Raw genomic sequence first — 13233 nt, forward strand, 5'->3', positions numbered from 1 at the left:
GTGTGTGTGTGTGTGTGTGTGTTTGTGAGTGTGAGTGGGTGTATTAAATATTACAGTGTGTGGTCATGAGTATTAAACCACTGACACAGATTACATTGACTTTTCCCTATTAAATATACCATGGAGTCAAAATCCTACATGTCCGAGCCTTAATCTTTTAATGATCACCTTCTCTCTGCTGTCATATCCTTCTTTAAGCAGTTTAACATGAACTGACTGATTTGTAAATTATAATAATGTCTCCCTTTATTCTCTGCATCCCAATCCTTCAGCCAGGTGTTAATTATGGCTGTCTAATTAATGGTTGCGCCTCTACCCTACAATAAGCTACTTTTATCACTCTTGTCATTATATGCTCCTCTGCCAGCAGATGCCGCTTAATTACCTCCAATAATTCATCAAAGCCTACCACTTCCTGGCCGAGCTCTCCAGTTCAGGAAGAAGAAACGATGGCGACGCTTCTGGGGTCCGATTCCCCTTGTATTGGAGGAAGACGGAGAAATTGCAGTAGCAATATCATTACAAAGTTCACGGCCAGTAAAATTACTGGCCAGGGTTTCAGTCGAGGGACACAGGTAAGAGAAACGACGCATGTTTTTGCTGTAAAGACGTCTGAAAGTTGGTCGTTTGAGACCGGGGACTTGCGCTGTTTATGTTGCCTGAAAACGAAGACGCTTTCACGGACACTTAATTCAAGGTGTAGTCGCTCCCTTCAGTTTCAGCTTAATAGCTACGTACGATATTATGGGACATTTAATTGAATGTTAAGGTTAAACCTCAACACCATTGAGTTCTGGATAATAATATTTGCTCGCTGACAAACCAAGTAATGTCAGCAGGATAACAAATGTATGTAGCAAGCTCCGCTTCAGCTGGGTCTTTTGTTGTTAGCTTACGCTAGCTTAGCATTACAGGCCAGGATGACTACGATATACAAAACGCCTCGAATCATTAGTTTGACGGGTTGTTATTGTGTCATTGGGGTATTTTGGTGTCAGTGCTACTAAAGTGTCCGTAGGTCAGTTTCTGGAAGCGCTTAAATAATGTAATTAACGTCAGTAACGTTTGCTAATGTCAGCCAGCTAAGCCAGCTGAACAGCTCAGGAGATTACGTAACGACACACTAACCACAATAACTATCGTTTCCATAAATGGACACAACCGCAGTTTGGACAAGCGAACAAGTTTGTTTTTATTTCCACACTAGCAGGCGTTTGCACGATATTTGTAACTTTGGACAACATTGTGCAGTTAGTTTTGATGTAAGGCTAACGTTAGTCTACGTCAACTGTTTTGACTGTGATCAGTGTTAATGGACGTCGCACCTGTCCTGACATTTAAACACCAGCAGCCTCAGTGCATGTGTCCCTATAACCCACTGAGCCACCCTTAGCTTGAGTGAGTATATTGTAAAGCTAAGAAAACCATTTATTCCAGTGTGTCTCTAATATTGCGTCACTTTTATGAAGTGTTTTCATAAAGTAGAGTAAGTATCTGTACTTCTGTCTGCTAGTCCTCATAACACTGAAAATGTCCAGTCTGACAGGTTTAACTGAACTGCCGCAATGTTAACATTGTTTAAAACACACCTGAGTTAAAGTCAGTCCTGCTGTCACATCAGACTAATGAAAACACAAGAAACATCCTTCAAACAGACAACTTCTGTCTGTTTGTAAAACAGCTTGAGAACCAGCCTGGGCATCAAATATCTTCACTCTGCCTTACTGTCAAATATGAATGCATAATAAGCTTGATTGATAGTTGTACAAATATGAATGACTCAGTCATTAAGTGATAATTTTCAATCATCCAAGCAGGTTGTAGTGTTCACAGAGCTGCAGTGGATGTCAATTTGTAATTTGCATTGAAAGCATAGTTCTCAGTTTTCCTTTAGTGGGTTGCCTCTGTTTTGGGCCTGTGTTTATCAATATCTAGATTTACTGATGAAATTATTGCTGGGTTGCAGAATTTTTTTTTCTCGTGATTTTTATTACACACACTCCCAAATAAATAAACTAAAATGATAACAAAAGTAATACATTCATATACATGCATACACATGTTCTGTAAACATACACAGTATATATGCACATGCACACATATAAAACTAGTTAAGTTAATGCTTTTTTTGACAGTTATCCCATAACCCTTATCCCCATCCTACCAGTCAAACATGGTGCCCTGCAGGCTTGGCTTTAAATAATGTACACAGTTCTGGGCGGTATACCGGCTCATTCAGTATACCGGTTTTAATTTCCCTTATAATATGAATGTTTCATATGCTGTCAAACTGGTGCATAGCTGAAAAAATTGCTGTAACTCTTCAATAAGGAGCAAAATATATGATAACCATGATGAGCGCTACGTTCAGGGTGAGGTGTGTAGGGTTTGAGAGGGCGCCCTATTAACTGTGTAAGCTTATAACTAACAATTCAACTTTATAGTAATAGTTAATAACCCAGAAATGTAATCTCTTTAACAGGACTAAACACCATGACACAAACAATGTGTGGCACAATCTATTTGTTAGACTAATAATTGTACGTTTACAAAAGTACACCGTTGAACGGCATGCTGGGTACAGCTTGCTAGTTAGCCAGGTAGCTCTGTTATAGAGTTAGACGGTTTTCAGGGCAACTTCCATCAGCCTCCTACTGCTTTAGAAATAAACATGATTTTTACATGAGTTGCTTCAAATATTTTCAAAAGACATGAATCTGAATGAAAGTAAACACAGGAAGTAGCCACCTGTAGCAGCATTATGGATAACTGCAGAAGGAACTACATGTGTAATCACAGTGATAAAAAATCTAAAAAGAAAAAAGTTTTCTTTTAGTTTTCTATTCCCATCGTTTCAGTATATGACCTGAGGTGTGGTTCAACTCTAGTCTGACTCTCAACCCTGACTATTCTCTGGGGCCTTTTCTGTTTAAAGTTAAACCCCTTTTTCTGGGAAGGAATGTTATCTGTTTGTGTTTCTACCACATGAAATGTGCCATTTAAGCCTGCTACGAATTGTCCTGCAGATTTCAGATTGACAGCAGCACATACAGGCACAGAATCCAGACCCTTAAAACCATTTTGAACTCATGATACAAAATATTAATTTCCACAGTGTTTATTGTACTAATTTGCCCCTGGTTGTGTGCTGCAGCTCCCAGGAGGCCTACTCCAGGAGAGAGATAAACGAGCCAAGTGGAATGGCATCCCTACTCTGCTGCAGAAGCTCTACGAGAGCAGCCATCCCAACAGTGACCTCTCCCACGCCCACAGCCTTCTCAAGGTATCCACACAGCAGCAGTCCACTTTACGGCTTTACTGTTTTCTGCCACTTGTCACTGAACGGTTCACTTTAGGAGCCTGGGTGATGTAAAGTACATGCTGGCTCTCTTTTTGTCAGGTGTTATCATCCCAGCTCTCCATGGAGGCCATGTCTTTTGTCACGGAGGACAGGAAGACCGCTCAGGAATCCACCTTCCCCAACACATACACCTTTGACCTCTTTGGTGGAGTTGATGTAAGTTTGACATTCATGGTGCCCCACGCTCTATTGTTGAAGCTTGTTACTCTCATATGTAGTCCAGCTCATACTGAGACAGTGTTGAAATACAAACAGTATTGACTAGGGGTGTGACGATACACTCGGCTCACGAGACGATACACGATATTGGGTTCAAGAGGACCAGACGAGATTTTAACACTTTAAGAAAACTTCAATGACGAAATATATGACTGGAAAAATAGTCCTTTATTTGACTAAAATTCACAAAACGCAAAAGCAGGTGCATTTTGAAATGTTTTAAATAATCATCTTGTAATGTCACTTCAGTTCTACTTTCTAAGTATGAATTATCATATGCAGTATGCAGTATGCAATATGCAAGCACTGTCAAAGCCCCTACCCACCTAACCCAAACCCTTTCTCCACCCACAATATGGATAGACATTTTATAGATAGATAATTTTGTTATTTATGGAAATAACAATCATAAAGACAACATTATATACAATCACGAATACCAGAAATGAAGTATGAAGAATAGACACAATTCTAGTATATAAAGAATCTAATTATCACAAATTATAACATTAGGTTAATGATCCACATGGTGATATTATAAATATGTGACGTGCAAATGAGCGATTTTTTTCACCTTGACGAAAGATATCCTAACATTTTAATCTCACATGATCTCGTGGTACAAGATCTCGTCACGCCCCTAGTATTGACCCATGACACTGAATACTACTTTTCGTGTTTCCCTGAAGCTGCTTGTGGAGATCTTGATGAGACCCACGCTAACTATGCAGAAGAAAAAACCCAAAAGTAAGAATGATTGACATCACCTCTGTGCATAAGTCTGTTTCCATGATAATTGACTCAAATATCATGATATGTTCTGATAATGAATGTATGTGTTTCTGTTCCCACAGTGAATGATGACTTGGTCAAGGACAGCCTTAGTGTTCTCTACAACTGCTGTATATGTGTAAGTATCCTATTACAATTTTCACGTGCCACAGAAATGTCAGAGGTGCATCATACCTTGCTTCAGTTTAGTGCATAACTACAAGTATTTTCCTTACAGTTTTGTGCCGTTAGATATTTAATTGAATTTAATACTTCCAAATCTGTTCTTTCTTAATTTCCAGACGGAGGGAGTCACAAAGAGCCTGGCAGCGAGGGACGACTTTGTTCTGTTTCTTTTCACCCTGATGACAAACAAGAAGACCTTCCTACAGACTGCTACTCTAATTGAAGATATTCTCGGAGTGAAAAAGGTCAGAGTTACACTTGAATTAAGTTCTCAGCAGGAGCATGTAAACTTTGTTTATGGCGCTGTTGACTCCAGAGTTTAAAAGGCCAGTGAAATGACTTTGGAGTGAGAAGGCTGTGACACATTTGGCAAGCCAGTGATCGCATTTAATAGTGATAAGTGTGAAAATCAGCCAAACTGATGACTTATCAGTTTTTTGTTTGTGCCTGACTGAGCTGCGAACACCATAATGTTACACTGATGCTTTAATTTTGGAATCACTCTGCAAAGATTCAATTTCTCATTATTTCACATTTTAAGATTAGTCATAGTCTTTGCTTTGTTCTGTATTTTGAGAAATGTGAAATCTAACAGACTGATCAGCAAACACTGTCTGTTTTGCTTTCTTGTTATGCTCTCTTGAATGCAGACACATAATCATCTGTGATTTTGGAGGTGTTGCTAAATCATTTAAATGTTTTAAATTATACCACTCCTGTAAAGATTTGTGATGTTTATCTATGGAAGGTTTGTTTACACTCTTAATTGTTGCTTGTGCGCCATATGAAAGTTAAAGTTGCCCAATTCAGCTCAGATATCTACACATGAGAGCTACATGGAGGTAGCACAAATCAAGCTGCGTTGTGTTTTTGTCATAATTCTGGTTTGGGTTGTGTTAATTGGAGCTGTTGGAAAAAAAACTCATCCTCTTCGTTTTTAATAATTATGACAGATAGTTTATATTTTGTGATTTAGCAAAGATGTCTCGAGGCTTCTTTAAAAGAAGTTACATTCTTCATAAGGAATGCATTGAAAAAAGTTCTTCATGATTTCATTAAAAATGTTAATGTGTCATGTGATATGAAGATCCTCTTCACATAATTATGCTTTACAGGAAGAGATACTAAATGGGGGAAACAAAGTCTTTCTCAATGTGAAACTAGCAAAGATGTTTCCAATCCTATAAATGTTTTGGTACTTTGGAAAGATGAGATCTTTCCTTCTTCTGCCCTCGTATTGTAGCAGTAGAGTATTCAGTACACAAAAACACACATTTTCTTCTCCATGACCATTTTCAAGAAGTCTACTCCAGCATCACAGTAACTTTGCTTCCCTCATGTGGATTCATGGTAAATAACCACACTAGTTCCAGAGAAGCTGATGAACATGTGTTAGTAACCTCATGTGAGCAGAAAGTTAGTGTTTTTCACAGGTTTGCTTTGGTGAAATTTGTACTGGCTCCAAGCAAGTAAACTTGACACGGTGTTTTGGCATTTGTAATTATTTCAAAATGGATCTTAACATCACCCTCTGTTTACTTTCAGTATGGTAACAATCTGTTTTGTCTTTCATTAAGGAGATGATCCACTTAGAGGGCATCCCCAACCTGTCAGGTCTGGTCCAAAGCTTTGACCAACAACAGCTGGCCAACTTCTGCCGCATCCTGTCCGTCACCATCTCAGAGCCTGATGTTGGAAATGACGACAAGCACACTCTGTTGGCAAAAAATGCTCAGCAGAAACGCAATGCCAGCCCATCACGGGCGGAGGTCAACCAGGGTACGCTGCCTTCACAATATAGAGCTCAAACAGACCACATAATGTATTCTGTGCTATTGTGAAGAATGGTTGAGTAAACTGTGAACTAGCAAACCTTTCTTTTCCAACAGTAACTCTGCTGAACATCCCCGGCTTCATTGAGCGACTGTGTAAGCTGGCCACCAGAAAGGTGTCTGAGGCCACAGGGGCTAACTTCCTGCAGGAGCTGGAGGACTGGTACACATGGTTGGACAACGCTCTGGTGCTTGACGCCCTCATGCAGATGGCGACTGAGGAGGCTGAGCAGAGCAGTACAGGTGAGAAAACAGTGTATCATGCTGCTGGTTCCTCATGCTGCCTTAAACTTAACAACTTTTACTGAAAGCCGTTTGTATTCCTAACCTTCAGAGTCATCAGATGAGAGCTCCCTGGCCACCAGCCCTCTGAGACATCGACTGCCCCAGTCCATGAAGATCGTCCATGAGATCATGTATAAAGTGGAAGTACTGTATGTGCTTTGTGTCCTTCTCATGGGACGGCAGAGAAACCAGGTACTTGACAGCACATGGATGTCTTCATTGATTAGGATTTATGCTGGAACACTGTGTTTTACTGACGACTGTATTGTGTCTGTGCACAGGTCCACAAGATGCTGGCTGAGTTCCGTCTAATCCCAGGACTCAATAACCTGTTCGACAAACTAATTTGGAGGAAATACACCGCCTCAAATCATGTGGTGCACGGCCAGAATGAGAACTGCGACTGTAGTCCAGTATGAACTTTTAATACAACAACCTTGGAAAATGGCTCAGAGCAATTAAGTTAAACTTTTAAAATTGTATCTATTAACATTTTTTCTCTCTGTCTCTGTCTCTGTCTCTGTCTCTGTCTCTGTCTCTGTCTCTGTCTCTCTCTGTCTCTGTCTCTGTCCCTGTCTCTCTCTGTCTCTGTCTCTGTCCCTGTCTCTCTCTCTCTCTCTCTATCTCTATCTTTATCGTGCAGGAAATATCCTTCAAAATCCAGTTCTTGCGGTTACTCCAGAGTTTCAGTGACCATCATGAGTAAGTGACCTTTTAATTCAACCACTGTAAATCTAACCTTTCCTTTTTATTATATGTGGGGATTTTTTAAAAACCTGTCTCTTGTCTTTCAGGAACAAATACCTCCTGTTGAACAGCCAGGAGCTGAATGAACTGAGTGCCATATCCATGAAGGCTAACATCCCCGAGGTGGAAGCTCTGGTCAACACAGACAGAAGCCTAGTGTGTGACGGGAAGAAGGGCCTCCTCACGCGCCTCCTCACTGTCATGAAGAGGGAGCCCCCAGACTCATCCTTTAGGTCAGCATCATGTAGACCAAGAAGTCAAACATCCACGTATTGGAGCACCAGCCTCTCCACTACTTTAGAAAAGATTTGTCTGTAGTTCAGTTTTTTATGGCTTTGCTGATTTTCTGATGTGTGTGTGCAGATTCTGGCAGGCGAGGGCAGTGGAAAGCTTTCTCAGAGGAGCCACCTCCTATGCAGACCAAATGTTCCTTCTGAAGAGGGGACTGTTAGAGGTAAAATCAATAATAAAATCTTCAAAAGACAGTTTTTATTTCATCCATGATGACCGTCCACTTTAAATGAATGGCTCACTTTCTGCTTTCTTCCCTCACAGCACATCCTGTTCTGCATCATAGACAGTGGCTGTACTTCCAGAGATGTCCTGCAGAGCTACTTTGATCTGCTTGGAGAGCTCATGAAGTTCAACATTGATGCCTTCAAAAGATTCAACAAATACGTCAACACTGCAGAGAAGGTAGACAGCACTTGTGCACCCAATGTACCTTTTTTTTTTTTCTTTTTAAATAAAAAAAAATAAAAAATCATACAGATATAGACTAATAAAATCTAATTTTACAGTTCTTTCCCAACTCCTGTGGAGCATGAACAAATGTGTGTAACATACAGTGTGATTTCCTCTCACAGTTTCAGACGTTCCTGACGCAGATCAACAGCTCTCTGGTGGACTCCAACATGCTGGTGCGCTGCATCGTCCTTTCATTGGACCGCTTTGAGAGCCAAACGGAAGATGTCAAAGGTGAACAGGAGTGGATTAAAAAAAAATGCACACATTTATATCATTTGTATTTTTTTTTTTTTACTGTTCAGTTGTTGGATTTTTATCATGTGTTCAATCTTGCTTTATGAAGCCTTGAGAAACTTTTTTGTGATTTAAAAAAAAAAAAAAAAAAAAGTAAAGTTAAGTTAAGCAAAATATTCTTTGTTGAACAGGCACTCATACTGGACAAAATGTGAAATGCAAATGTTAAGTCATCCGCGAGTGACTAAAAGTACTGATGAAATGTATCTAAGTTGACAGTGATCCATAACAAACGATGGTGTTTTCACATTGTTTTCTATTTGCTGTCCACACAGAGGAACGGCCCCTAGTAGAAAGATACATCTATTGAAATGAATTTAATGTGCCATTCCAATATATGAGGCCTTTTTAAGCACTAATTTGGTATTTTTGCAACAGTGGTCGAGGTGCTGTCTGAATGCTGTCTGCTGTCCTACATGGCCAGAGTTGAAAACCGCCTCTCCTTCCTTTTCCGACTTATCAACATCATCAACGTACAAACGCTCACACAGGTTTGTCTATCGCATTTGATAAACTGGACTCTATTTTTATGTGAACTTTCAAGAGTATCAGCTATATTTTACATTTTAATGGAGGCAGTCATATTTTCTTACTTTCTGTGTCCCCTTCCTCTAGGAGAATGTGAGCTGTTTAAACACCAGTTTGGTCATCTTGATGCTGGCCAGAAGAAAGGCCAAACTGCCTTTCTATCTCAACGCCTTGCGTGAGAAGGAGTATGCTGAGAAGTATCCGGGCTGCCTGCTCAACAACTTCCACAACCTACTGCGCTTCTGGCAGCGTCACTACCTCAACAAGGACAAAGACAGCACCTGTCTGGAAAACGTGAGTAGCTTTCCTGTACACACCTGACGGCTTGATTCCACCAAGTGCGTCCGCTTCATGTTCTGGCTGCAAGATGATCAGGGCCACCCCAGTCAATGCTTGTTATCCCACCACAGCGCATTTTTTAGAAGCATCCCAGAAGCGGCTTCCTGCTCTGCACCGTTAAACAGATGCACTTAGTCTGCACAGAGCTGATCGAGCCAGGCAGGAAGTCAGACACATGAACAGTGTGGGGTATCCAATTATTTTCAAAATTAAACACCCTGTGCAGACTGCTGATTGTATATCACATCACTACATCAACATTACGTTATAACCAGTGGCACCATGCCAGAAGTCAGCAGGTCAGAGGATATTTGTCATCATGGACAATGAGAGGTTAATCTTTTAAGTGGAAAATCACTATTTTGTATGTTACCACTGCTGCCACGGCTACCTCAGTCCCAGGCTTCCTCTCTTGATGGAGGTGTGGCTCTCTTCTCTCTGGCACTGATGGGATAAAAAAGCCTCCACTTCTGAAATGCTCCCGGTGGGGTATGACGCTGTAGGAGGGCTGAACAAAACAGTGTTACAGCCGCAACATGACATAGCCGTGCCCAGTGGAATCAGAGTGTGGGGCATCCATAAATGTTTTCATTTACCCAAAGTCTAAACAGACTGCAAGTCAGCATGCTGTGAAAAACAGAGGATAAGAGCGCTGCGTCACAGTGGCACACTTGTTGTGGGACTTGAATGCAATGTTGCAGTATTGGGTGAAACTTTTTTTAATCTAAGAGATTATTTTAAAAATGCAGCAAGAGTCACTTGGATCTTCTAAAATCTGTAAGGATAGAGGAGATGTAGGAAAACCGAAAAGAAAGAAAGAAAAAATCCAACTTTCCTAAATCTTGCTTTTTGAGGGAGAGGAGGGAGGGGGGTGCATTTAGTAATATGTTTATTGTTGTAATGCAGTTCAACAGTACAAGTAATGACTGAATTTATGATTAATTGAAGTGACACAACCCCCTTGGACTGAACATCTACTATAAATAATGAGGAGTTATTTTGTGTAATTTACTGTAATATAACTCATGGATGATAGGAGTGTAATCTAGTGCCTGGCTGTTTTTTAGCAGCTTCACTGAAGGTAATATAAACTAAATCCCCCACTGATGACAGTTTCAAACTTTGTGCTACTTGGCTTTTCATTACAGACGCATTAAACAGTATTTTTATTTTAAAAGCCAAGTGACTAACATGAAAAGAATCATTGGTAGTAAAAATGTGTAACGACCAACTCTACAGCTCTACAGCTCTACACAGCATTTTGTCATTTTTTCCTTCATTGGTTTTGGTTGTTAACAAAGTGTTGATCAATTTGATATAATCTCATCTGCTCATGGTAAACTTAAAATGAATCGTGGTTTTCCCTCCTCTCAGAGCTCCTGTATCCCCTTCAGCTACTGGAAAGAGACGGTGTCAGTGCTGCTGGGCTCAGACAGGACTTCTCTTTGTGCCATAGCGAGCTACATTGACGAGCCCTTCATGGATCTGGACAGAGACCTGCTGGAAGATTGACCCTCAGCGTGTGCACTCAGTGTGCCGGGGACGGGACAGGTCAGGGGGTCACAGAGAGCACGGACACCCGAAGCCGGTGAGGACTCCGCTGAGCCATCCAGGCGTTTAGTGACTGCGTCGTGGATGTAAAGACTCACTCGTCTGCTGTCTGCACCTTCGCATGGAGGTCATCATCACAGACGGGGGAAAGGGGGACGTATTTTGCCTGGCTGTTGTCTTCTCACTAAGTAACTGTCCTCTCCTTCAAAGTTAGAGGGAGAAGGGTATGCTCACCCCAGATTGCCCACACGTTATAATAATAACAGACAATTTAAGGACATCGGGACGTGACACCTGCATTGGTTGTTTGCTTTAGGTGAAATTCAAATAGAGCCTTTTATATAACCTATACAAAAAATTCTATGAAAAAATATGTATGATTCAACAAATTATATGTTAGAAAAAAAGATTCTTTTCACACGGACTCGGTTCGGTAAATGGCCACAGATTGAACTATCACCCAGAGGTGCAGGTCAGTGGTGCGTCACAGGGCTGCCGGGAGTCACTGCCCTCACTCTCCCACTACTTACACACTCGCTGTCGACTCCACGCCACCACACCACCCCACTGTCAGGCCTGTTGGGGGCAGGTGGTGGTGGAGTATTTGCAGGGGTCTTCTTAGTGAAACAGCATTTCCATCTAGTCCATCTGTGAGTCTATTTTATTAGGTGGTTATTGTTGATCGGTGCTTTCTGGCTCTACTCAGCACATTTAGGTAGCTCGTGGGCCGGTCGACACGTTTCACAGATCTTACGGGGCTCCTCTCACACCTCCAACCATCCACTCTGTCGTGGCTTCAGAAGCTTCACCCAGGGACCCGTTTCTTCTTTTTTTTCTGGTTATTTTTGTTGATTTTTTTTTTTTTGTCTCTTTTGAAAACAATGGCTTTTTAGCTCTGGATAAAACTGTAGAATAAAACATTGCACAGATTAAATTGTTTTTATTGTTTATTCTATTTTAACACATTTGTTTAAAAATAAAAACATCTTCATTTTGTAACAGAATTTGTATCCATGTTGTGAGAAATGCTTTGGGAAGAGAATAAACTATGCAGGTGCTAATGTTAAGATACCGCTTTCATTGTTCCAGTCCACACACAAAGTTTGTTTTTATGTCAATTAGCCTTCAGCCCAACATCATCATCATCATCATTACTGGATTGAAAGTCTTCAACTTTCTCTTGTCTGCTTATTTCTCAAAATCTGAGTTTCTGACTACAAACTGAGAACGACAATCTTTCTGTGTGATGGCTCTCTTTGCATGGTACCACTTGATCCATAGCTGCACGGCGGTGTTGACATGGCATCCGCAGCCTGAATATGTGCAGCTGTTTTGTGTAAATGGAGGATGCCGAGTGGAACAGATATCTGGTGTCTCAAATTAAACAGACCCAACCCGACACAAGTACAAACGAATGAGCTACCTCATATTTTATCCTGACACCGTACAGATCAAACCACTTCAAATGGCAAGTGTAGTGTACAGTTTTACTCCCAGCATGTCATGAGTCAAAACACATGTTCATGTGAATGTATAAGGGCATTTCTACAGTTGGCCCCTGATGCCATGAGTTACTAGTGCTATGCCGCCTTTGGGATGCAAACACACACACCTCCTTTACACTTTGAAAGCCTTTTATTTGCTTTAAAGCTGATTAACCAGAAATGTTTCCCTTTTTTCTAGCTTTTGCAATCATACAGCATGTCTTAAATCTCTTAATGGTTGTGCACATACTTTAAATTAGTTCATCTTTTTGTGCTTTGCAGTGAAGTTAATGCAAGTGCACTTTACAAGTGCTTCTCTCTTACAAACTCTGTTTTCTTTGCTGGATGCCCGAGATGATGATTTGCTATTATTCTTGATAACATGATGTGATTTGACACAGGGTCTTGCTGCAGTGGTGTTAGTACCGATCGTGTGTTATCACTCCATTCATCCACCGCGGAGGTCAGTGAAGCTGTTGAAAACATGAATGTTGTGAGCCCTCTTCGGAGCAATTCTATAAACAATCTCTGAACCCTGACTTCTGTAGCTTTTTGATCAGAATATCTGAGAGTGATCTTTATGTAGTGATCTAGTAAGCCTTAGATTTCATTCACTCGTTGAAACCTTACCCTCTTGGATAAGAACATGCTGCATAACGTTTAATATAGCACTCTGTTTTTCATTTACGAGCCCTGATGTTTTGACTTTATCAACTGTAGATTTACACATTTAGATGTTTGGCATGATGAGGAAGATATTTCTCACACATTTTGCAAATACACAGTTACTGCAGGTAGATGATTCCTTTTGAGAACTCCTTCAAAACCACTCAGACTTAAACATGATTGTATCTCACCTCAGCAAGAATTATCTTTTAGTCATGCTGAC

General features: G+C 40.7%; 1 protein-coding gene across 2 annotated transcripts; it reads left to right on the plus strand.

Annotated features, from left to right (window-relative positions):
* The first annotated feature begins 448 nt into the window (after window positions 1-448).
* Window positions 449-12968, plus strand: trpc4apa (transient receptor potential cation channel, subfamily C, member 4 associated protein a). Of its 2 annotated transcripts, none has more exons than XM_053316171.1 (18): window positions 449-575; window positions 3155-3283; window positions 3401-3517; window positions 4270-4327; window positions 4435-4490; window positions 4654-4782; window positions 6115-6316; window positions 6427-6612; window positions 6704-6846; window positions 6936-7067; window positions 7298-7356; window positions 7449-7634; window positions 7765-7855; window positions 7957-8097; window positions 8268-8379; window positions 8821-8933; window positions 9058-9264; window positions 10684-12968. In XM_053316171.1, exons 1-18 carry the CDS (start codon window positions 450-452, stop codon window positions 10819-10821), a joined length of 2325 nt encoding a protein of 774 aa, XP_053172146.1. In that variant the 5' UTR covers window position 449; the 3' UTR covers window positions 10822-12968. The 2 variants fall into 2 exon arrangements, with proteins under 2 accessions (XP_053172146.1, XP_053172147.1); XM_053316172.1 differs by having other exon boundaries at window positions 6118-6316.
* Window positions 12969-13233: the final 265 nt, after the last annotated feature.

The sequence above is a fragment of the Scomber japonicus genome, chromosome 3, assembly GCF_027409825.1.
Source record: "Scomber japonicus isolate fScoJap1 chromosome 3, fScoJap1.pri, whole genome shotgun sequence".
Taxonomy (NCBI): domain Eukaryota; kingdom Metazoa; phylum Chordata; class Actinopteri; order Scombriformes; family Scombridae; genus Scomber; species Scomber japonicus.